This window comes from Miscanthus floridulus, chromosome 7, assembly GCF_019320115.1.
Source record: "Miscanthus floridulus cultivar M001 chromosome 7, ASM1932011v1, whole genome shotgun sequence".
Lineage (NCBI taxonomy): Eukaryota > Viridiplantae > Streptophyta > Magnoliopsida > Poales > Poaceae > Miscanthus > Miscanthus floridulus.
Window position 1 is genome coordinate 456,874 of NC_089586.1, and position 24,941 is coordinate 481,814.

General features: G+C 45.1%; 2 protein-coding genes across 2 annotated transcripts; one reads left to right on the forward strand and one right to left on the reverse strand.

Moving 5' to 3' along the window:
- The first annotated feature begins 12,705 nt into the window (after window positions 1-12,705).
- Window positions 12,706-16,373, forward strand: LOC136462303 (uncharacterized). The gene is made up of 11 exons (XM_066461410.1): window positions 12,706-12,936; window positions 13,312-13,418; window positions 13,518-13,588; window positions 13,673-13,722; window positions 14,627-14,700; window positions 14,838-14,900; window positions 15,233-15,320; window positions 15,540-15,602; window positions 15,678-15,757; window positions 15,847-15,918; window positions 16,008-16,373. The coding sequence occupies exons 2-11, from the start codon at window positions 13,387-13,389 to the stop codon at window positions 16,087-16,089; spliced, it is 675 nt and encodes a 224-aa protein (XP_066317507.1). The 5' UTR covers window positions 12,706-12,936; window positions 13,312-13,386; the 3' UTR covers window positions 16,090-16,373.
- A 4,463-nt stretch (window positions 16,374-20,836) lies between these two features.
- LOC136462305 (BTB/POZ and TAZ domain-containing protein 1-like) lies at window positions 20,837-23,780 on the reverse strand. Its single transcript, XM_066461411.1, has 5 exons — window positions 23,496-23,780; window positions 23,238-23,374; window positions 22,797-23,121; window positions 21,633-21,940; window positions 20,837-21,257 (listed from the first exon to the last, which is right to left on the reverse strand). The coding sequence occupies exons 1-5, from the start codon at window positions 23,595-23,597 to the stop codon at window positions 21,086-21,088; spliced, it is 1,044 nt and encodes a 347-aa protein (XP_066317508.1). The 5' UTR covers window positions 23,598-23,780; the 3' UTR covers window positions 20,837-21,085.
- Between the last annotated feature and the right edge of the window lie 1,161 nt (window positions 23,781-24,941).

Here is a 24,941-nt window from a genome sequence, read left to right on the forward strand (position 1 = left end):
CTTGATTCCAAAGTCACTCAAAGTAGTCTTCATCCAAAGTAATTGAGAACAACAACTACCGGCCAAAATGTACTCCGCTTTGGTGGTTGAAAGTGCTATACTATTTTGCTTCTTTGATGACCAAGACACAAGTGATCTTTTTAATAGTTGACTTGTGCCCGATGTGCTCTTTCTCTCAACTTTGCATCCCGCATAATCGGAGTCCGAATATCCAATCAACTCAAATCTTGCTCCTTTGGGATACCACAATCCAACATTTTGTGTATCTTCAAGTACCTCAATATTCTCTTTGTTGCCTTCAAATGACTTTCTCTTGATGAGGCTTGAAATCCAGCACACATACATACACCAAATATCACATCCGGCCTAGTTGCGATCACATAGAGTAGGCTTCCGATCATAGACCGATACATCTTTTGATCCACCATATTACCACTAGCATCACTATCCAAGCTTTCACTTGTCCCTATTGGTGTACTAATAGATTTAGCTTCATCCATTCTAAACTTATTGAGCATGTCCTTGATATACTTGCTTTGACTCACAAATGTGCCATTCTTTATTTGCTTGATTTGAAGACCAAGGAAGTAACTAAGCTCTCCAATCATGTACATCTCAAACTCACTTGCCATCATCTTGCCAAACTCTTCACAAAAATCTTGATTTGTTGACCCAAATATGATATCATCAACATAGATTTACATTACAAATAAGTCATTTCCAAGCTTCTTGGTGAAGAGAGTGGTGTCAACCTATCCCATTTTGAATCCCTTAGAGAGTAGGAAATCCCTCAATCTCTCATGTCATGCTCTTGGTGCTTGTTTCAATCCATACAAAGCCTTTCTCAACTTATAAACATGGTTGGGTTTCTTTTCATCTTTAAATCTGGGAGCTTGCTCAACATACACAAGCATATTAATATACCCATTGAGAAATGCACTCTTTACATCTATTTGGTACAACTTGATGTTGTGGGCACAAGTATAGGCTAACAAGATCCTAATTGCTTCCAATCTTGCAACCGATGCATATGTTTCTCCAAAGTCAAGACCTTCAACTTGAGTGTAACCTTGAGCCACTAATCTTGCTTTGTTCCTTATTACTATCACATCTTGATCTTGCTTGTTCTGAAAGACCCACTTGGTTCCAATCACATTATGATCCTTAGGCCTCTCAACTAACTCCCATACTTGGTTTCTTGTAAAGTTGTTTAGCTCTTCATGTATAGCATTGACCCAATCAACATCCTTCAAAGCTTCATCTACCTTCTTAGGTTCATTGGATGACACAAATGAGAAATACTCACAAAATGAAGCCAATCTTGATCTAGTTTGCACACCTCTTGAAATATCACCAATGATAGTGTTTAAGAGATGATCTCTTGCAATATTGGTTGATTGAAGCACTTGCAGTTGATTGCTTGCATTTGATAGATCACTTGGTTGAGATGATGAACTAGCCACTTGTTGATCTTGCACTTTGTCATCCCTAGTTCTTGCTTGAACTTGATCATGAGAACCACTAGCTTGCACATTTGAGTTAGAGAGCACTTGATTCTTGTCATCTTCAATATCAATCACCTCTCTAGGCCTTATATCATCAATGTCCATGTTCTTCAATCATTGACCAATTGAGTGCCTCATACATCATCTAGGTTCTCATCTTCCTCTTGGGAACCATTTGTTTCATCAAACTCCACATCATGAACCTCCTCAAGAGTACCACTAGCCAAATTCTAAACTCTATAAGCCTTGCTAGTAGTGGAGTAACCAAGCAAGAAATCTTTATCATATTTCTTTTCAAACTTGCTCAATCTAGTGCCTTTCTTCAATATGTAGCATTTACAACCAAAAACCCAAAAGTATGCTATGTTGGGCTTTCTTCCATTCAAAAGCCCATAAGGTGTCTTCTCCATCATGGGGTGACAATAGAGTCGGTTGCTATAATAGCAAGCCGTGTTGATTGCTTCGGCCCAAAATGAATGACTCACATTGTACTCACTCAACATTGATCTTGCCATGTCAATCAAAGTTCTATTCTTCCTTTCAACTAAGCCATTTGATTGAGGAGTGTACTTGGTAAAGGATTGATGTCTAATTCCAAATTCATCACACAACTCATCAATTCTAGTGTTCTTGAATTCACTACCATTGTCACTTCTAACTTTTTTGATGGTTGTTTCAAACTCATTATGAATGCCCTTGACAAATGATTTGAATGTTGCAAATACATCACTCTTGTCAACAAGAAAGAATACCCATGTGTATCTAGTGAAATCATCCACAATCACAAATCCATATTTGTTTCCACCAATGCTTGTGTATGTGGTTGGTCCAAACAAGTCCATGTGCATCAACTCAAATGCCTTAGATGTGCTCATCATGCTCTTCTTAGGATGTGTGTTACCAACTTGTTTTCTGGCTTGACATGCACTACATAGCTTATCCTTCTCAAATGTGACATCTTTCAAGCCTCTAACTAAGTCATGCTTAATCAACTTGTTCAATTGTTTCATTCCAACATGACCAAGCCTTCTATGCCATAACCAACCCATGCTAGACTTAGTGATCAAACATGTTGTCAATTGAGCTTCTCTAGCATTGAAATCAACCAAGTATAGATTTTCATATCTAAATCCTTTGAATATCAAGTTAGAGCCATCTACACTTATAATCTCTACATCATCCACACCAAATATGCACTTGAAACCAAGATTACACAATTGAGCTACCGACAAAAGGTTGAAGTGCAAGCTCTCTACTAGTAGCATATTGGAAATGCTCAAGTCATTGGATATTGCAAACTTACCAAGCCCTTTGACCTTGCCTTTGCCATTGTCACCAAATGTGATACTATCAATCCCATTGCTAGTACTTGGTTAGGGGTAATCTCCTTCAATACTACTCTTATGATAAGCAATCTCAACATCTCAAATCTTGGAGGTAAGCACATCAAGAACCAATAAGAGACATCATCATCCTTGATCTTCTCTCCCAAGGCCTTCAAGTCATTTACAATCACTTGCAACCGATAGAACATTTCCGAAATGCTCTCATCTTCCTTTATCTTGAAGCTTGTCAACTTATCCTTGAGAATGTACAACTTAGCACTCTTCACCGTTGGTGTGCCCTCATATGTTTCCTCCAATCTCCTCCACACCTCATTTGCTCTTTCACAATCCTTGATTTGCTCAAACACTTTGGAATCAATGGCATTGTATATCGTGTTGAGAGCCATTGTATTGCATTGCTTGTTGGTCTTGTCTTGGTTGGTGGGGTCATCGGGATCAATGATAGCATAGTCATTCTCGGTCACCTCCCATACTTGATTATTGATTGAACCAAGATACATCCTCATCTTTCTTCACATCATGCTCGATGCGATGCTACGCTGACCAGCACCATGCCACTATGGCGTAGGGCCGAACCGCCATCATCGGCTTGTGGTTTATGGCTATGTGGCCCACCATCCTATGCACGTTGGTTGTTTCCCTATCGCCCTATAGCCATACGTGTTGTGCATCGATTGACAGCCGTGTCCTGCCATGACAACGTCTCGCCAAGCCATGCCGACCATCCCCTATTCCTCTATCGCCTTGGTCGCTAGTTGAAAGGTCCTAATAAGGCTAGAGGGGGGTGAATAGCCTATTTAAAAATCTACAAATCAACTAGAGCAATTTGATTAGTATAACAAATAGCGAAACACAAATTTGCTCTAGCTCTACAAGGGTTGCAAGCCACCTATCCAACAATTCTAGTTGCAATGATTACTAGACACACAACTTACAATGTTACTACTCACTAAGAGCTCTCAATCTTGCTACTCTAAAGAGCTCCACTAGATGAACTTAAAATAACAAAGCAAGCTCTCAATTCTAATTACACTAAAGAGCTTACCACAACTAGTTTGCAAGAATATAAATGAGTGAGTAGGGTAATTATACCGTCGTGTAGAGGAGTGAACCAATTGTCGATACGGGACCCATGGGGTTTCGCACGGAGAAGAGAGAAGAAGACCTAGTCCAACTAGGATTCCCTACATGTAATCCTACTAGAACTAGTTACACATAATCCTACTAGGATCTCTACTTTGTAACCGACTAGGACTCCCGCCTCTCCTGGACTATATAAAGGAGGGCAGAGGTCCCTAGATCGGTAGATAAGAGACACAGGAGCGACAGACATTACCACAACATACCTCGCAACACAACAAATAGCGCAGGGCGCAATATACTATCCACCCCACACTGGACGTAGGGCGCCGTGATTTTCCGGCGTGCCGAACCAGTATAAATCGTTGTCTCCCTGCGTTTACCATCGAGTTCCTGCAAACGCCGATACCCCTCCGAACAAATCACCGCCCCGGGTACTCCCGTGGCGGGTTGCCGGTGGTAAAACATCGACAGCTGGCGTGCCAGGTAGGGGATCTCGGCGCTTTGCGTTCGAGAGCTCGGTGGACCTCAAAATCAAGATTCGTCGCACCGCCGTATTCACATTCAGCATCGGCATCAATTCGTGCGAGCACGAGACCTCTTCGTCAACATCTACTCCGACTTCGTCAACTTAGTGAGATCCCAGTAGAAGCGCGACTGTATCACGTTCCTACTACACGCCAACCAGCATCAAACATGACTAATACAAGTACAAGTTGGACTGCAACTCAGACTCCATCACAACTCAGCTATATGCGGATTCAAGTCCAACTCTGACACAAGAAGAGTCCTACTCCCACACAAAGCCGACAACGTGTGGGCCAATTATGAAGCAACATATCCAAGAGATATACAAGCTATGAGATTGGACAGAAAAGGATAACGACATGCAAGTCAGTCAGGATATACGGAATTAATGGATCAACCCGTGCATACACGCGCACACCCCCGTCTCCAAGTCAACTTCATATATGAATACATCACGGACATGCAAGAAGCTAACAAAGGAAGCAAGCAAGCAAAGCCAAAGGTGTTTGTGCATTGATTTATACATATGACATACTCATACGAAAGAAGGTCAAGAAATACAAGCTATATGGTCAATAAAGAGAAGACCACCTATAGCAAGCCGACAAGTCACGAGCAAGCAACCAAATTCTGGGAACCCGGCAACACGTTTCGAGTTGTTTCGAGTACTCGACATGACAGTCACTCGTTTGGTTAAACTCATCAGCAAACAACTCGGACGAACTGTCCAACGACTTCATCATGCTGTTTGACTACATCAAGCAAGTTGTTGACCCCGCCTCCATCAGCTCAGATGCTACGCCAACAACTCGGCTACAAACTGACTACTTGCCACACCGACCGACTACCCGGCTGCAGTGGTCAACAACTCTGCCATGAACCAAGCTAAGTAACACTTTAATTTTTTACATTTCGGATATTATTCGTATGCCTCTATGGCCATATCATCTTCCCCTAACGGCTATTAGTTTCCTCGGATAGTAAGCCTTAATTCGTGAAGCTTGTTTTCTCGAATGGATGGTCACATCAAATGAACCTCTGAACCATACGGATGGTCACGTCAAAGAACCTCTGAACCATACGGGTGGTCACGTTAATGGACCTCTGAACCAAATGCGAGATTCAAGTGCTTAAACGTAACAGGCTACTACCCAGGAAATTAACCGACCTAGCAAGGGAAGACAAAAAAAATCATCATGCGAGCAAACATAGTGCTCAACATACAAAAAAAATCATCATGCGAGCAAACATAGCGCTCTAGGTCTTCTCGTAATGGTCGCCGAATTCCTCAGGTAGAACACGCCTTAATCCGTGAAGCTTGTCTACTCACATGGACGGTCACGAACCGAGTACCAGGCTCATATGGTCACGTCATGAACCTCTGAACCATACGCCAGAGATTCAAGTGCTTAAACGTAACAGGACACTACCTGAGGAATTTGCATGGCCTAGCAAGAGCAAGACGCAAAAAGTTTATATGCATTTCATAATGCTGGGGCCCGCCCCTGATTGATTATTCAAATATGGGACATGCTCCCCACTTCATATCCGGAATGTCATTTACAACATATTTTTATGTTTAACATGCAGGGGAGCTACATCGGTACCATGAGATCAGGAAAACACGCTCCTGAGAGCTAGTCCAGAAACAACCCGGATTGATCAGAAAACAACCCGGATGAGGTACATACAAATTTAGAAAGAACCTGGACGAAGCGCAAACAACCCCAAAGAGGTGCTACAAGTACCAAGACAAATTCAGAAAGAACCCGGATTGATCAGAAAACAACCCGGATGAGGTACATACAAGTTCAGAAAGGACCTGGACGAAGTGCAAACAACCCGGAAGAGGTGCGGCAAGAACCAAGACAAGATCAGAAAGAACCCAGATGAATCAAAAACAACCTAGAAGAACATTTCAGAAAGAACCCGGATTGATAAAAAAACAACCCGGATGAGGTACATACAAATTCAGAAAGAACCTGGACGAAGTGCAAACAACCTGGAAGAGGGACATCAAGAACCAGAGAAGTCTAGAAATGACCTCGTTGAATAAAAAACAACTCGGAAGAGCATCACGGCTTAGTCAAAAAACTAAGCTCGGGGGCTCGAATTCAAGGATGAAAGACCAAGAATACAAGTACTCAAGACTACAACAAAGACAACACATCAAGACCCTTCATTCGATTTCTATTCTAAAGAAAAGTACTCGGAGAAGGCTCGGGGGCTGCGGGATACATAACCCCAAAAAATTTTTTGAAGACAAGAATCTGGACCCTCCAACTTTTGCAAGCAAAAGCAAGAGGCTCGGGGGCTACACTCAGTGAGTGCAATTTTTATGAAAAATTGCACCCACCGAAAAAGAACTCGGAGCAACCAAGAAGACTAAAGGGACCCTCTGGCTTCTTGTCCCAACAAGCAAGAGGCTCGGAGGCTACACTCACTGAGTGCACTTTTATCCAAAAGTGCACATCAGCCGAAGAAAAGACAAAGAAGACCATCTCAAGGTTTCACTTCAAGAAGAACCTCGAACGGATTTACAACAACTCAACGAAGACCAAGAAGAACAAGAAGGCTTCCGAAGCTCATCCATGAGATGCTCGGGGGCTTGTCGATATGGGACCCATGGGGTTTCGCACGGAGAAGAGAGAAGAAGACCTAGTCCAACTAGGATTCCCTACATGTAATCCTACTAGAACTAGTTACACATAATCCTACTAGGATCTCTACTTTGTAACCGACTAGGACTTCTGCCTCTCCTGGACTATATAAAGGAGGGCAGGGGTCCCTAGATCGGTAGATAAGAGACATAGGAGCGACAGACATTACCACAACATACCTCGCAACACAACAAATAGCGCAGGGTGCAATATACTATCCACCCCACACTGGACGTAGGGCGCCGTGATTTTCCGGTGTGCCAAACCAGTATAAATCGTTGTCTCCCTGTGTTTACCATCGAGTTCCTGCAAACACTGATACCCCTTCGAACAAATCACCGCCCCGGGTACTCCCGTGGCGGGTTGCCGGTGGTAAAACATCGACACCAATCACAAGATGAATACTAAATCAAACATCGGTAGAATACCAAAGGGCAAGAGACAACCAATTTTTCTCCCAAGGTTCACGTGCTTGCCGGCACGCTAGTCCCCATTGTGTTGACCAACACTTGGTGGTTCAGCGGCTAAGAGGTGTTGCACGAACCTCATCTACACAATTGGACACTGCAAGAACCTACCCACTAGTGAGATAACTCAATGACATGAGCAATCCACTAGAGTTACATTTTGGCTCTCCGCCGGGCAAGGCACAAGACCCCTTACAATCACCATGATCGGAGCCGAAGACAATCACTAACCTCCGCTCAATGATCCTCACTGCTCCAAGCCGACTAGGTGGCGGCAACCACCAAGAGTAACAAGTGAATTCCACAGCGAAACACGAATGCCAAGTGCCACTAGATGCACTCACTCAAGCAATGCGATTGGATTCTCTTCCAATCTCACAATGATGATGAAATAATGATGGAGATGAGTGGGAGGGCTTTGGCTAAGCTCAGAAGGTTGCTATGTCAATGCAAATGGCCAAGAGAGTGAGCTTGAGCTGACCATGGGGCTTAAATAGAAGCCCCTATGAAATAGAGCCGTTGTACCCCTTTACTGGGCACAACACGGGGTGACTGGATGCTCCGGTCAGATCGATCGGACGCAGGATCCCAACATCCGGTCTCCCAATGCTTGCCACGTGTCATTGGCTTCAAACGCCGATCGCCCAACCTTAACGGTCAAGTGATGACCGGACGCGTCAGTTAGAAAGTGACCGAACGCAAGACCCCAGCATCCGATCATTTCCAGTAAGGTTCCAAACACAAAATTTCACGATCGAACGCGTCCGGTCATGCTCAACCGGACTCACCCGACGTCCGGTCACTCAACATTTCCTCTGTGTGCCTCACGTTAGCGTACATCAGCACTGACTAGACGCACCCTGCCAGCATCTGGTCACTCTTTGCGCCAGCGTCCGATCACAAGACCGAGACGCGTGCTCACTACTGCTACTGACTGGACTCTGAACACAGCGTCCGGTCACTACAACACCAGCATCCGGTCACTCTATGAACCCCTGTCTTTTCTGTCTAGGGCATCGGTGGCACCGTCGGACTGTCCGTACTCTATATGCGGACACTCTACCGGTAAAGTTTCTAACCCTTGCTTAAATGTGCCAACCACCAAGTGTATCACCTTGTGCACATGTGTTAGCATATTTTCACAAGCATTTTTAAGGGTGTTAGCACTCTACTAGATCCTAAATGCATATGCAATGAGTTAGAGCATCTAGTGGCACTTTGATAACCGCATTTCAATATGAGTTTTACCTCTCTTAATAGTACGGCTATCTAACCTAAATGTGATCACACTCACTAAGTGTCTTGATCACCGAAATAAAATGGCTCCTACTATTTATACCTTTGCCTTGAGCCTTTTGTTTTTCTCTTTCTTCTTTCCAAGTTCAAGCATTTGATCATCACCATGCCATCACCATCGTCATGATCTTTGCTATTGCTTTATCACTTGGAGTAGTGCTACCTATCTCATAATCACTTTGATAAACTAGGTTAGCACTTAGGGTTCATCAATTAACCAAAATCAAACTAGAGCTTTCACCAGTCCCGCGCTTGCAATTCAACCTGGTGAAGCCATCTCAATCCAATTAACCCCGTCCTCGACTCCCTGAGTAGCCAGCCAGCCACCCGACCCCACCTTGTAGCGAGCCTCGCCGTGTCATGCTCCAATTTGGAGTTGTCGTTCCGCCGGGTCAATAAGACCATGTCGGTCTACGTCGAAGGCAAGCTCCCTATCCAATGCAGCTCGTGTCAATTCCTTGCACCGCTAGCTTCGCCTCCACCTGCTAATCACCCTGCGCATCTTTGCCGAATCACTACCGCCGCCTAGCCTCCCCTGACGTAGCCTTGCCACTGTCGTGCGCCACCGCACCGTCCATGTGCACGCGGCCAGCTCGGCTTGGGCCATCTTCAGTCGAACCACCACCTCGATTGGTTCCGTGGTGGGTTCCTTGAGCTTAGTAGCTATCCTAATTTCTCCGACATTGTTGTAACTCACCAAAATGCCACTGTCGTGGTTGCAGGATCTCCACCACCGTGGTCCGGCCTTGCTGTGGTGTCCCAGATCGTGCTTCCTTCGCCCAGTGCTTCGCGTTCACTCCTAGGTAGGTATTAGCTCAGTAGTTAGGGCGGGGAAGGGCTGGTGTGGCCAGCGTAACCACCCGGGCCAGCGTCGCCGCGCCGGTACGCGCGCGGGTGCCCGGGGGTATCGTCGTTGTGAAGATAGGTTATTTCTAGGGACTATTTTGCGTAATCGTAGACTGGCAGAATAGTGCTCTTAGTACTCGTGTTATTACCAAAAAGGTCGAGGGTGTTTTCGTAAGATGACCGATGCACGTGGGTCCTTCCCATCACGGGCTGTCGTCGCGTGGACTGGGCCGCGCCCCCGTGTGGGCCGCGCGGTGCAGCGTGCGCGCGTTGCGTCGGGTTGGGCCGAGCCACTCGCTCGCGGGCCGCGTGATACATTTTAGTTTCAAGCTAAACTTTGATGAATTATAGTAAATCTTATAGATGTCCAAAAATAGTTAAACAAAATTTGTTGGGTTCACAAAAATGCCTTCTATCGGTTAGTGTAGTTAGTTTACAGTTAGGTATAATAATGATAGGTTTATAAATTTAAATTAGAGAGCTTAGTATTATGTAGATTAATATTTGTAGGATTTTTTGTGGCAAATTGATGGTAGCTTTAGCCATAAAATTTTTACAGTAGGATCATTAGATTATTATATACTCACTGTAATTTTGTAGCACTAGGGTAGATTGATAAATAGAATAGCTAGTACCCTTTTTCTATCATATATAGAGTAAATCGGTATTAAGAGTAAGAATACCTTTAGTTGCTAAGATAATATATGTCATGCTTCATACTTGTTAGTGTTAATAGTAGGTAACTTAGCACCTTAGTCGGTAGAACTCGCTTAGTAGCTTGATAGATGTATCTTTATTTTAAGAGCTGTTATTGTCATATTACTAAGTGTTGCATCATTATTTCATGCATGTAGATCATAAGTTGGTAGAGTTCGTGCCCGTGAACGAACAAGATTACGAGGAGATCATTGAGGAGTATGAGGAGATCCTCGTGTAGGAGGGAGTCCCAAAGCCTTTTGGTGCTGACTTTGTTGACCCACCGCCTACCTAAGGCAAGCCCCGATGCATAACCTATATTTTTATTGATCACTGAATATATATATGATGTGCATTTACATTTTAGTCATTTTATAGAAACTACATGCATAAATACATCTACCTATGAGTCCTACTAGTACAGGTCGAGTAGCTGCTATGCTCAGAATTTCGGTAACGCGAGTAACCTACCGTTACTCGCAATAGGTGATAATTATGATCACTCATGATAAAATGGTGGAAAAAAAAATGATGACCGGACAGGGATATGATTTGGGTATTGGTGGGTATAAGAGGTTGTGTCCTGTGGCCAACAGGGCATAGCCTGGTTACACTTTTTCCATGTCTATGTCGGTTAAGGACCGACCGTTGCATAAGGCTCTAGGCAAGTCACAAATTTATTATCCCGAGCACATACTTGGGTATGGGCGCAGGGAAGACTTGTTGCTCTCTTGTCGTGGATTCTGGCTCTTTCCAGATCGACTGATTGGAGGTGGAGATGATGGAGGTCTTTACACCGCACTAAGCCCGAGACTTAGGAGCGAGGACTTAGAGTCTAAGTTTGGACGGGGACCTGGACCCCAGAATAGGAGGATGATGGGTTGGTCCTGCTTGTGCCTGAAGTACAAGTGGGGAGTGTGTTTTCGGTGTACCTAGCTAGGGGCATTGATTCGTGAATCGTCGGGCGATCCGGTACGGCTTGTCTACGGTTTAGCACCATAGTAAGAACTGAAAGATAAAAGGTGATGAAATAGAACTGATTGCTCAACTCTTGCTTGAAAGTAGAATAGTTGCTTACATAGAATGGCTAGATAATAAATTAACCATGGCTCCTAATAATAACATAAGTAAGGACTTACTATTAGTATTGCTTTCTGTAAAAGGAAACCTAGCAAATCATAAAGGTTTGCATATCCCTTGGAGTTGGAAAATTATTCTCACTAGTCAGATAAGTCTTGCGAGTATATTGTATACTCAGGATTTATTTACCCCTGTTGCAGGTAATGCTTGAGGAGTACCATTGTGTGAAGGATTTTTCTGGTGGACATAGACGGATCCTTATTTCCTGTCGATAGATGTTTATTTATATTCCGCTGTTTAATATTTCGCACTCTGACATTTGCAACGTAATAATAAATTTCTAAGAACTCTGGATGTATGAAATATATTAAGTATTGTAACTCGTTCTTATTATTGGATCATTAGGGAAAAATATGGATCTTTCGGGTTCTCCCTTAGGGTGTGCCCGACGGATACCGCCTGTTGTAGCTTGCTTTCAGAGTGCTTAGTGTTCTGGTGGAAGACGAGCGCCTCCGTAAGTTTGTTATTTTGGACGGTTCTGCCACACCCTCAATCCTCGATTACCAGAAGCACTGCCGCCCAGGCAGATGCGTATCGCCGACGTTGTTGGCTTCTTGCTCATCAATCTCCGGCTTCCTGTTTAATGGTGAAGATGAACTCGAGGTACCTCAAATTGCTATTTTCCCATAGGTCTCTCTCTCTTCATTGATTTGGTGCGTGGAGCCACGGATTGAAAATCTAGCTTCATGTGTGGTGTAAGATCAGAGCTTCTCGTCCTCACTGGTGATCGGTCAGGTTCGGTTGAGACCAAAGACCGAACCGATATTTCGGGTAGCCGAATCGTCTCAGATTTTCCTGTCGATACTTCGGTTCCCCTTTCTCAATGACTGAACTTTTAAAAAACCGGTTTACCCAAACCAAAATACGTATCGGTCTAGACCGAATGCCCAAACAGAGAGTTGGTCACAACTCAACAAAGCTTGTATTATAATAGTTAAAAATTATTAGTCTAATTATTAATGAAAGTTTTTAAAATTTAAATCTTCCTATACGTGTAGATAAAATAGAAGGGAGATAGTACTACGTAACGTAAGACCGCCTATGCGACGAGTCCAAACCGATACGTGCCCTGATTAACGATTGTGAGTAGAAGAGAACTTGGGAGACACACACGGACACACCATACAGACCACACCTTTGCCATACACGGGCCACGGGCTCAGCCTCTCAGCCTCTCAGCCCCGGCCCCGTTCTGGCATCGATCGATCCAGATCCAGGCATCCAGCCGACGAGACCGCATATTCCACCGCGAGGTCGTCATCGTCTTCCTCATTCCCATCCCCGCCCCCGTGACCCCGTCCCCGTTCCCCTCTCCCTGCTGCGGTGGAGCGGCATCTCGGTCCAGCCTTCGGTTGATTTCTTCGTTTTGTTGGTAAGCAAGCCTTATATTTGGACAGATTCTTCGCTCCCTCCTGCAGGATCTTTTTTCCTTTGCTTTGACCGTGAGCTCTCGGACCCAAATCCTCTTCCTGCGGCGGATTCTTCGATTCATCAAATTTGCTCGCGGATTTTACTAGCGGTACCAGCTTAATTTCCGAATTCTCGAACCTGTTCCCACGTTGAGTCCGCGCTCCCCTGGTGCAAGGGGTGGAAAGGAAATGGATGCTCCGATTCATATAAATATCGCCAAAGAATATGCTAATTGTGCTCGCCCCTGTTGCAATCTGTGGTTCTCATATGTTTCTCGTCACTTGTTTTTAAACTCTTTCGATTATCACTGATCGATATGGGCATGTTAATTTCACAGCTGGGGTTCTGAACCCCACTTCGCGAGGCACGTCCGATCAGATCGACTATTTTATGAGTTCACAAGCCACCCAGCATGAAGTTTTTAGAATACACCCCCTTCGACAGGTAAACGTGGTGTTTTCTGTTGCCGTTGGTGTGCTTTTGGTTGCATGCGATTCGTTCTCCCCAGTTCACTGACTTTTGTGGTTTTGTTTATGTTTCCAGTATAAATTTGTTCCTCGAGCAGCTCAACCTTGGTGATTGTACAATCAAAGGGAACCTTGAGGCCTTCTCATGTAAGAAACTAGGAACATACTCCATTGCATCCTTTGTTGAGCATGAGCTATATGTTTTGGATAAGCTGGTATATTAATTTGCAGGCAAGCACACTGCGACAGACCGTCGGCTTTCAATAAGCCTAGAACATGAGGTACATGCCTTTCCCGGATCCATGAATTATATCATCACTGAGATCATTTTTTTCTCCAACAAGGCTACAGATCACGTGTAATCTACAGTGATTTGTTTAGAAAATTTTGTCTGCTCTGGTTGGAATCATAGTAGAGCAAAACAAAGTGTTTTGATTGATTAGATACTTTCAGATAGTCCATTAAATCCTGGTTGGTTCAGCCATTTTGGGCTTGTTTGCTTCCACTCACTTTTTCTTCTAATATGCTTCCTTTATTTATAGTTATATATTGCAAAAGAGGGCCTCTCTTTCTGTGTTTGCTTTTTCGTGAGGGGACCTCTCCTGTTATACTTTATGTGAAACTGAGTTTAGGTACCTTCTCTCATGTATGCAGTTGATGCTTACCAGGCATTAGTTTTGTAGATATCATCTTTCATACATGAAGAATCATGGAATGATTCATGTACAACCTCATTGCTTAATGCCACCCTTCTTCAAGCTGCAGTCCTATGCTTTTTTCCACCTGTCATGTTAGGCTTTATCTTCTACTCTCCGTGTGGCCTTGTATGCTGTTTGGGTCTTCAACATTGTTTTGAATAAGTCAATGGGAGCATGTGATTTAGTTGTTTGATTGATCGATCAGGAACCAAAGATTGTTTCTCTTTAATTTAAAATTTACTGAATGTCACAAATGGGATACCACAGATTCCCTAGGATCTTTAGAGAATTTTTTTTCTTCTTCAGGGAAACACCAGTCTTGTCCAAGCAAAACTTAATGTTTTTTCTCATTTAAAAGCCCACAAAGAATGCATGTATGATGTTTATATGTATTCATGCTTTTCAAATGTTGATGTTTCAATTCGAGTCTTGAATTGGTGCATGCTATTGTAATTATGCCAATCTAACTTCTCTGTTGTGCTTTCAGATTCTTGATTACCTTGGCAAGTCCACTGATAGTGATCCTTCTTCACCAGTGGAGCACTTGTCCTCCAGATCAAGGTAAGCCCCACCATTCATTGAGGCATCCAGCAAATTGGGGTTTGACCCAGTTGTATGTTTGCAAAAGTTCCTATTTGTGTTATGCATATTTTCTTTTTACATAGCCTAACTTGTTTTTTCGTTTGATGTTTGTCCAGCCGGAAAACATTGATATATCTAGTTCTCACTCTTGGCCACATATATCCAGATTATGATTTCAGGTAATATTGTCTTTGTAGCAAGTGTGTTCTAATATAATCTGGGAGGAAGGATATTTGGGTAATGCCATAGTCAGCTTTCCCTGGGCGATATGGCAAACCCGCTTTTGTCCTTTCCTACCAGCCTAAGGGGGTGTTGTCAGATGGTATGACAGACGGATTAATAACCGTTGCTCTTTGAGCTGAGAGTTCAATTCTCTCCATTTCCCTTGGTCTTTGGTGTTTGATATATCTAACTTTCTTAAGGTCTCCTGGCTGTCATGTCACACATTCATGATAGCACGACCTTCAGATTAAATTTAACATCCTTTTGTCAACATTTGTCCACTTATCAGTGCTGTTCAGGCACACTTGTTCTTCCAAGAAGAGGAGTTGGAAAGTTTCAAGCAGATGGTAGACACCTACTTATCTGATGCTTCTAGGGTAATGCTTTATGATTTCCTCTTTATCTTTTGGTTTGCATTTTTTTTACTTTGTTCATATAAATAGATTGGTTTAGCTAGACTGCATATTCTGAAAAAGGAAAAAATACAGTAATTGATTTACTGGGCTTATTATCACATTTAATTTAAATGATCCTCAGACTTTGTTTTTCCTTTCTCACTGTCTGATATGCCTACCTGAATTTGGACTTATGTTCAGCAATGGGCAGCCACAAATGAGGGCAGTTCTCTTCTGGACAGTATGACTAAAGCAATTGATGAGGTCAGGATTCACTTGTAATGTTTGGTTTGGAGGTTGTATAGTCCTTGTATTTTATGTTTACACCTTATGTTTCAGGTTATCAAAATCAGAGAGTGTGACATCTACAGCTATAACCCAGACTCTGATGCAGATCCAGTTCTAGAGAAAGGGGCCATGTATGTTGAGTGAACTAAGATAGGATTGTAATGGTTAGCTTATGCATCTAAATCGTCATTCTGATATGGATACTAACCTTTTCTTGTAGATGGTCGTTCAACTACTACTTCTACAATAGGAAGCTAAAACGAGTAGTGAGCTTTCGATGTTACTGCACTAGGTAGGTGCTTGCTTCGAGCTGCAAGGTTCTGACATGGAACACAAGATAATCAATAATGAATTAATGACATATTCTTCTTTTTAACGCAGCAAATTATCAGGAGATGACTTCTTAACTGGTGTTGTGTCTGATGGTGAAGAGGAAGATGCCTTGATTGACATGGACATATGACTGACCGTGTTCTGCGAGCTACCTGATGTGCGTGTAATATAGAGCACGTATGCACATTTCCTGTTAGGAAACTTTTAATATGACTTCCTTTTATCGTAGCCTGTAAAAACCATGGCCCCTGTTTACCTTTGTTTGTATATGCGGATTTGAGATTTGGCAGTGGGAAACTTCCAAAATCCCCGAGGCTTGAACTGCCATGGCAATTTGGTACTCAGTTGTTTGCTAGAACTGGAGTCTATGTTCTGCCTAGTTAAACATGAAGATATTTCTGAATATTGTGTGAACTGAATTGTCAAATTTGTTCAATTGTTAATTTATCAGGGGGAGATGGTATGGAACTCCCCCATCCTTGTTGCGACAAGTGAATTAAGCGCTATGTGGAGAGTGTTCTGTTATCTGGTGCAGTTTTCCCATCAACTTGCGTGTATTTGGCATCGTGTTTGTGATATCTGCTCTTTGAGATTTGGCAGCGGGTAACTACAATGTCTAGTTTTTGTTTTCTTTTCTATTTGCCTTAATCGTTTGGCTGTTTGGCCGTCTGGATTTGTAGAAACTGGAACCTATAACAGGTCTCGGTTCAGTATGTATTAATTTTGGTGAACGGTTCGTTAGCCAACAGCTAGCTAAAAATTGGAGAGGTAACAAAAACATGCGGCCCCTACTGTGATTTCTGTTTTTCGTGCTGCGGAGTATCCACTTCTGTTTCTGCAATTTTGTCAAGGGCATTGTTTCTGTAAAAGCCTGAAATGTCACTAGTCCTATTTCGAAAAGGCAACAAAAAAACGCCCACTATTTTTAGTGCTACAACGGAGCATCATTTCTGCAATTTTGTTAAAAAATGGATTACTTCTGCAAATGCATGAAAAGGTACTACTATATATTTCAAAAAAAAAAAGGGATAGCCCATCATTTCTTGGAGAATGAAGTTGCATCAAAACAGGCTGATCTCAGTTTGCTAGCATGCCTGTGCCATGGAGAAAAGCTGAGATTCATCAGAAGCAGCTAGACCCTCAACTAAACCAGTGAATTAGTACCGAGCGAGCAGGGCTTCGTTACAAGTTTCATGGATCCAAAAATGACCAGAACAGCTCTACAAGTGCGTGCAGCAAGTTAGATACATGCCATGTGGCTCGCTCGATCGTTAGGCTATGCCGCTGGTTGATGGGGACGGCGTTTTCCGGGACCTGAACCAGCTCTGCAGTCTGCACTGCATGTGCTCTTGGCCCAGGAAGGAGAGGACCGCATGCAGCCACCGCGAGGGAGACCTGGGTTTCGCTCGCCGATGAGCACCGGAAACAAGAGATTCTTCGCAGGACATGTAAGGTTCTTGGGAACCTAGTTTAAGCCCAAGGCCGCCAAGAAAGGCGAAATGGCAGAGGTGTTGTGCTCACAACTCTTCTGAAATAAACAATCTGAATCCGTTCTCCTGCCATTTGACCTGTACTTCTTGTTGGAAATGCTCTGACATGAGCTCCTGCATTATATGCAGTATGCACGCACGCGCGCGCGCGCGTACAACGCCTGCTTACCCGTCAGTCACCCCACTGCTCTACTGGACTGCAGAGAGCGAGAGGGACGGCACACCGCAGCATGAGGTTCGTTGGTCTCGTGAGCTTGGTCGCTCTCATCTTCCTCCTGAGCTTCAGGTCCCTGCTCCATCAGCAAGTGCTTGTTGGTAAGTGCACATCCTCGCTCTGTGATTCACCGGTCGCGTATCGTTTCACTGTGTTGTGACCAGCTGCCGTTTTATTTCTGTCACCGAGAAGCGGCTGAAACTTGTCTTTGGTTTCGTGGAAGGAGAAGGCTCGGCGGTAGCGGCGAGAAGCGGGAGCCATGGCAGCAACCAGCAGCACGCCGAGCAGTGGGCAGAGGAGAGGAAGAGGATGAGGTGGTTCATGACGAGGGACTACGCGAGCGCGCGGCGGCACACGCCCAGGAACAACTGGCTGGATCCTTAGCTGCTAGGCTGCTAGCTCATCGACGGCGACGAGTAGGTCGGTGACGGTGATCATTCTAGGTCTCCCGTGTGTGCAGTCGTCCGTCTGTCAGTGTCAGTGCACACAAGTTTTGCCCCCTGACCATAGACCATTAGACCATAGTAGTAGGATGATATAGATAGCAGTGGTATGGAGCTATATATATGAGTAAAAATGTTTTGTTTCTGCTGAACCTTGTAAGGAGAACCGCGGTGTGTTTTGGTTTCAATCTGTGAAGCTGCTGTGCTCTGATAGTGATAGCCCAAGGAACAAGCCGGGTTTATTTGGTGTCGTTCATCCATTCATTCATTTGCTTTCGTTTCTCTCTGAACTCTGAAGCGAAGATGGTTGCAGCAGAGCAAATGTTGAGAGTTCAGACTTACAGACATGATGAGTGGTTTCACAGTTAGGACGACAGTGCTAACCAGAATGAAATCTGGAACGAACCAGGACGGAGTAGCTTTCATCGTTTCTCCCGGTTCACATGTGGGCCTTGCATGCACCAGTCGCACTGTGAAACCCAAGAAGCGAGCGGCGTTGATCGTAGTGAAAATCACGTGGCTTATCTAGGGCTCCGTGGTAGACTAGGGTCAAGCAAACCAGTGATTAGGACTTTTACCAGAGATTAATTAACGTACGTAAAAGACAATAATTGCTCTCTTTTGTCAGTGGCTACAACATGTAACGGTGGACGCTGTATATATATATATATATATATATATATATATATATATATATATAGAGAGAGAGAGAGAGAGAGAGAGAGAGAGAACTACTACCCTGTAGCTGGCTACAAAATAATTTATTCTGTAGCTACTTTGAGTTACGATAATTACTATGTTAATTTATGAGATTATAGTAACTCCTTACTAAGTGGTTTACTATAACGTTATGGTAAATATCTTCATGTGTTATAGTAACCCATATATAGTAAATATATATTGACATTATCGTAAATTAGTATATAAAATTATGGTAAATGGAGGTGGCTACAGAATAACTTATTCTGTAGCTGGCTACTGAATAGCCTCTCCCTACTACTACTCTGTAGCTGGCTACAAAATAACTTATTCTGTAGCCACTTTGAGTTACGATAATTACTATGTTAATTTATGAAATTATAGTAACTCCTTACTAAGTGGTTTACTATAACGTTATGGTAAATATCCCCATGTGTTATAGTAACCCAACTATAGTAAATATATATTGACATTATCGTAAATTAGTATATAAAATTATGGTAAATGGAGGTGGCTACAGAATAACTTATTCTGTAGCTGGGTACTGAATAGCCATATATATATATATATATATATATATATATATATATATATATATATATATATAGAGAGAGAGAGAGAGAGAGAGAGAGAGAGAGAGAGAGAGACACACACCGCTACGCTGGCTGAAACTAAGGTTCACAACTGTCCAATGCGGCGTAATATGTCTACACACCTAACAAAATTGATGAACTAAAAAAGTTAAAACGACTTATAATTTGGAACGGATAGAGTACATCCTTGAGTACTCACTCTATTTCAAATCAAATTCAGATAAATAACATTACCGTTTTTATTTTTTATTCTAAGTTTAACTTCTCTAAGGACGTACCAAATTAATGTGGTTAAAAGCTGTCGGTGGGCAATACCGTAACTGAACTAGTAGAGAAATTACATGCATGAACAGTATGACCCACCTAGAGCTGCCGTGATCGAGGTCTGTCTACACAAAAACTTACTACAGTAGCAAATTGGCAATCAGAAGTCGATGTCTCGAAGCTAACCTTTTCAACAAAGAGGTCGGTGACTTGTGCATAACACGAGGATTGTGCTAGCCAACCCAAAGATGCATATGCAGCCTTTTTTTTTCTCTATCTATCTACTCCGTGGTCCCATTAAAATGTGTTTCGGCGTTTGCAAAGCTCATATAGCCAAGTCAAACGAGGTAGCTGGCCGGCCTGCCTCCTATAGCCCGTGCTGCCGTGCACACCTTGAGAGGGATTCTTTTTATTCTAAATAAAAAATATTAAAATGTTAATCAAACACATTCTGAAGTAAGTAATATTTTGAGCACTAGCCTTTTCCCTTTGAGTCGCGTCAGAGATCATGTCGTGACTCGCCACTACTGTTATGTTACATGCGTTGGCGAGACATGGACACGCTAATATCGCTGGCTCGTCGTGAACGCTTTCTACGTATGCCAGTGACGTTTACGGTTGACTCATATTGTATATCCTCTCTTGGTGATTAATAAGGAAGAGCTTATGGATTTCCAAAGGTCTTATAATTTTTTTACATATTCTGTCAAAAAATATTTTTTACATAGATATAAAAATCAACAAGGATCCATTTCACTTGGAATGGTATCATAACCTTTATAGTTTTCAAACTAAAATTCTTTTCAAAATGCTATATTCGAGTTTTTGGTTAGGCTCTTTTTTTCTTGTCAATCCAAAAAAAAAAAGACATAGAGATCTAAAAAAATCATATAACTTTTTGAAGTAGATGCTACAATAAAAAAAACACATTTTGCTTAGATAAGGCGTCATAGCTTTTGTAGTTCTGAAACTAAAAATTCTTCTCAGAATGCTATGTTTTCAGTTTTTAGATAAGTTGTTTAGCCCCAAAATGGATTTTCTAAAATCCGGGGAAAATCATCCAAGTTATATCGGTCTGAAAAGTAGTATTTTGTCATGTAATTTTTCAGCATACACATTCAAGTGAAATTTAAAGTTCGTTAACTAAGAAAACGCAATAAGCAATATCTTGTGTATTCTTTTTCCTTTTTTATTGAAAACCATGAATCAATATGAATGTGTTATGAGTACATACTGAACCTTGGCGCCACATAATATACAGGCATCAAGCTTCTTTGGCTACACGCATATGCAGAGTGTGACTTCTGTATCCCTCCCCCCAAAAAATACAGTAGGAATACTGCCAAAGCACACAATGTAAACCAAGATTGTGTCGGACATGTACAGAACTAGTATTTGTATTTCCTTCATTTCCCCCCTTTTTTCATCTAATTCTGGCAGCTCTACGGCTGCTGTATTTGGCCCATGACTTCTTCACAACCTCTGGCACCTCCCTGCTGGCCAGAGCAGACATCACCCTAGCCCTGGTCACCTTCTTCACCAGAAGCTTCCATGTCTTGTCCACTCCCTCTTCTTGCATCTTGGCCTTGAGGTTGCTGGAATAGGAAAGGCACATGTACAGTCATATAGCAAATGGTCTGGGAAAGGCACATGTACAGTCATGGTAGATATAGAGGTTGTGGTGGATGCTATCCACTGACACGTGCACTTTCAGCAATAGTCAGATGGTCCTTCAGGTTTCTTTTTCTTTCATGCCATTCATGTGCAACTGTACCAAAAGAACTTGGAGTACGTCTCCAGCAGCGGGACAAAACACTTGCAGCCACAGAATTGTGCACTGTTCCCTCGTGTTGTTGGTGTTGCTACCAACTGCCTCTACAGCTCGTCCACACGCACACCAAAAAGAAATGAAAAAGAAACATTTTTTTACACGACATTGTCGTGTGATGATTCATCTGCATGGCATTTACCTGCACAAGGCAACTTTGCAAGGGTCGCCGCCGTCGCCGGCGCCGGCGCGGTCGCAGACGGAGGCGTGGAGCCGGAGGAGCTGGAACGCGCGCCTGCAGCGCGGGCAGGCGGCGGGTTTCCTGGTCCTGCCGCCGCACGCGGCGAAGTGCCGCATGAGCTGCTCGAGCCCCCGGCGGACGCCGTCCTCGTCCTCGCACGACGAGGCTTCTTCTGTGCCAGCGAAGATACGGTCCAGGAAGGCCATGGCGTCGCTGAGCTGCCCGTACACGTGCTGCGACGCACGCTCCCTCTCCCACCTCTCCTTTCTCTGTCAGTGCCAGGGAAAAGAAAATGGTTGAGACGGACGTGTCCGCGTCAGGAAATGGGAAAGGATGTGCGGAATCGTGGTACTCGTGGTCGATTTGTATTTCTGTACTGTCTGTTTGGAGCACAGCAGCATTTCGACTGTAGGTCTGTACCATGGGAGGATGGGTGCCAAACTCTAGTGTCAAGTTGAAAGAATTCAGGATTGCATCACTCTGTGCACCGATGTGCTAAGCTAAGTAGCAGCATGGTTGGACTATCTTTGTTTCTATCAGGCAATGAGACATCGCTATATCAGTACAGCATCTGACTAGGGCCTCGGTCATTTTGCAAAAAAAGTGAACCTGATGAATAGTACCAATTTCGTCTTATTTAGCAAATATTGTTCAATCGTGGACCAACTAGGCTCAAAAGATTCATCTCATGATTTCCAACTAAATTGTGTAATTAGTTATTTTTTTTACCTACATTTAATACTCCATGCAAGCGGCTAAAAATTGATGTGGTGGAGAGAGTGAAAAAACTTAAAATTTGGATGGCATCTAAACCAGGCCTAGGTGAAAATTCAATAGATTTTTAGGTGGGCAGGAACTATCTCATACAGATGCTGGCGTGTCATGGAACTGTTGGCATTCAGCACAGCCATCAAGAGCTGTCAACGATGACTCATCATATGGAGATATGATCCATATACGCACTTGTTCTGAAAAAAAAAAAACTGGCACTTGTTCTAAAAAAGAAGTGCTAGTTCTGACGCTGCCATGACTTGGAAACTTGTTTCTTAATCCAAAAAAAACATAAAACAATGTCTTAACTGGTAACAGCTAACCGTCGGAGGCAAGGCACGGCGAGAGACGCACCTGGTCGGCGTCGTGGAGGAGCTGGAGCAGGTTGAGCCGGAGCGCGGCGTCGTGGCGGCCCGCGAAGCTCCACCCCTCGGACCGCTCCACGGCGTCCAGGTCCTTGCCCGCGAGGCGCGCGCACGACAGGTACAGCCGCGGCGCGTCGCAGAGCGCGGCCAGCTTGAGCGCGTCCACCACGCGCTCCGCGGTCAGTCGCGCCGACACCGCGGCCTCCGTGCGCCGCTTCAGCCACGGGACACGGTACGCGTGCGCCAGCACCAGCAGCGCCGCCCCGTGCGCGCCCACCGCGTCCTCCTCCGCCCACTCCCCCGCCGCCGCCGCCCTGCATCACGCCCGCACGCGCGACGATCAGCGAGGAGGATCTACTCCGGCGGGGCAAGCAAGGCAGGCCGCGCGCGCGCACCGTGGCATGCTGTTGGTAGTTGCCGTTGTTGTTACCTGGGGTTGGAGTAGAGGAAGCGGAGGAAGGCGACGACGGCGTCGGCGGGCGCGCCGAGGACGCGGACGGTGAAGTCGGCGTCCCACCCGCGGCGCGCGCCTACGATCATCCGCTCCAGGACCGGGGACGCCGCGGCCTTGATCCCGCCATCGTCGGATTTACGCGCGCACGCAGGCATAGCGAGAAATCTAATCAGCGGCGGGTAATCGATCCGCATCAATTTCACACACGAAAAGGAACAAGAAAGCCTCGCTCACAAGAACGGAGGAATGCGCACGGATGGTGCTCCCGTCGGACGTGACGACACGGACGTCGGCCGGCGACGGGCGGAGCGCAGCAAAATCCGCGCAGAAGGCCATTGCAAAGCAAATGCCTGCTGCTCTAGGATCACTGTGCGGCTGTTATTGGGAATCGGTATGTAGCAAGAACACCGTGATCTGTAGGACCTGTAAAGGATAGCTTCCTACAGAGAATAGGTGGAAACGCGAGAGAACGAAACTACGAAAGAACTGCGATTATAGACCGGAGGAAAACGTGGGTCGTGGCCTCGTGGGAGCTCAGGAAGAGCTAGGACCCGATTTTATATAAAGGGTTAACGGGATCCGCACCATTATAATTCTACCGTTTGTTGAGCACACCATTATTATTGAAGAAATTATGCCACTGTCATTGCAACTCTATAGATATTTGAGGTGATTTGGGCCCACTGGCAGACGTACGGAGGGTACCGTATATTCATATGGACAAGATTGCCCTCTTCCTCTTCTCTCTCACACTCACTGACACATAGGACCCACTTGTCAGCCTTCTTCCCTACGGCCTCCCTTCCTCTCTCTATCTTCTCCATCTCCGGCGCCGAGCGAGCGAGTTCGAGCATGGGAGGGCAGCTGCGCCGAGCTAGCCGCTCCTAGACAAGCACACAGGTGGGGCGGCCTGGCTGTGCCGCCGCCGGCCGGGCACGCGGGCGGGTGACCGCGCCGAGCGAGCCATGCCGCCATCGGACTAGCGCGCCGCCGGGCGTCCGCGACAAGCCAGCCACGCAGCCGCTGGCCGAGCACTCGGGCAGGTGACTGCGTCGAGCGAGCCGTGCCGCCGTCGGACGAGCGCGCCGCCGGGCGTACGCGACAAGCCACTCATGCCGCCGCCGGCCGAGCGGGCGGGCGGTGTCCGCGTCGAGCGAGCCGTGCCACCTCCGCCCGAGCGCGCAGGCGGGCGTCCGCGACTAGCTAGCCGCGCCGTCGCCGGCCGAGCGCACGGGCGGTCGTCCGTGTCGAGCCAAAGGGCGGAGCTCCAGCCAACCAGACGGGGGCGAACTGCGCAGGGGGAGCTAGGCGCGGTGCTTGGCCGGGGGGCGGAGCTCCGGCTAGCCGGACCGGGGCAGGCGGCTTGCAGCCAGCGGAGCGACGTGCTGTGCCCGCAGTGGAGCTGCGCTAGCCTGGCCTGTGCGGGGCGAGCGGGATGCGGGTCCAGGGTGGGGCTGCGAGCTGGGGTTGCCGCGGCCGGGGAAGGAGAAATAGAGAATGTCGGCGAGTAGGCACCTATAATGGCGATGGCGGCATTGGAGAAGCAGAGAGAGATAGAGTTGCGTTGCATCTTGGATGGGAGAGGGATGACAAGTGGGCCTGATGCGTCATAGAGTGGATAGAGGGAGACTAGCAGGGGCAAAAGCGTCCATGCGAAAATAAGTTAGCCTTATAATGTCT

What these genes read in the sequence shown, in the direction of transcription:
- LOC136462303 (XM_066461410.1), top strand. Translation starts at nt 13,387, where the DNA reads ATGAAGTTTTTAGAATACACCCCCTTCGACAG. An exon ending in CAATAAGCCTAGAACATGAG is followed by an intron (nt 13,723 to 14,626) that starts GTACATGCCTTT and finishes TTGTGCTTTCAG; the next exon opens with ATTCTTGATTACCTTGGCAA. An exon ending in ACTTATCTGATGCTTCTAGG is followed by an intron (nt 15,321 to 15,539) that starts GTAATGCTTTAT and finishes ACTTATGTTCAG; the next exon opens with CAATGGGCAGCCACAAATGA.
- LOC136462305 (XM_066461411.1), bottom strand. Translation starts at nt 23,597, where the DNA reads ATGGCCTTCTGCGCGGATTTTGCTGCGCTCCGCCCGTCGCCGGCCGAC. An exon ending in GTGCGCATTCCTCCGTTCTT is followed by an intron (nt 23,375 to 23,495) that starts GTGAGCGAGGCT and finishes GGCGGGATCAAG; the next exon opens with GCCGCGGCGTCCCCGGTCCT. An exon ending in TTCCTCTACTCCAACCCCAG is followed by an intron (nt 23,122 to 23,237) that starts GTAACAACAACG and finishes GGCGTGATGCAG; the next exon opens with GGCGGCGGCGGCGGGGGAGT.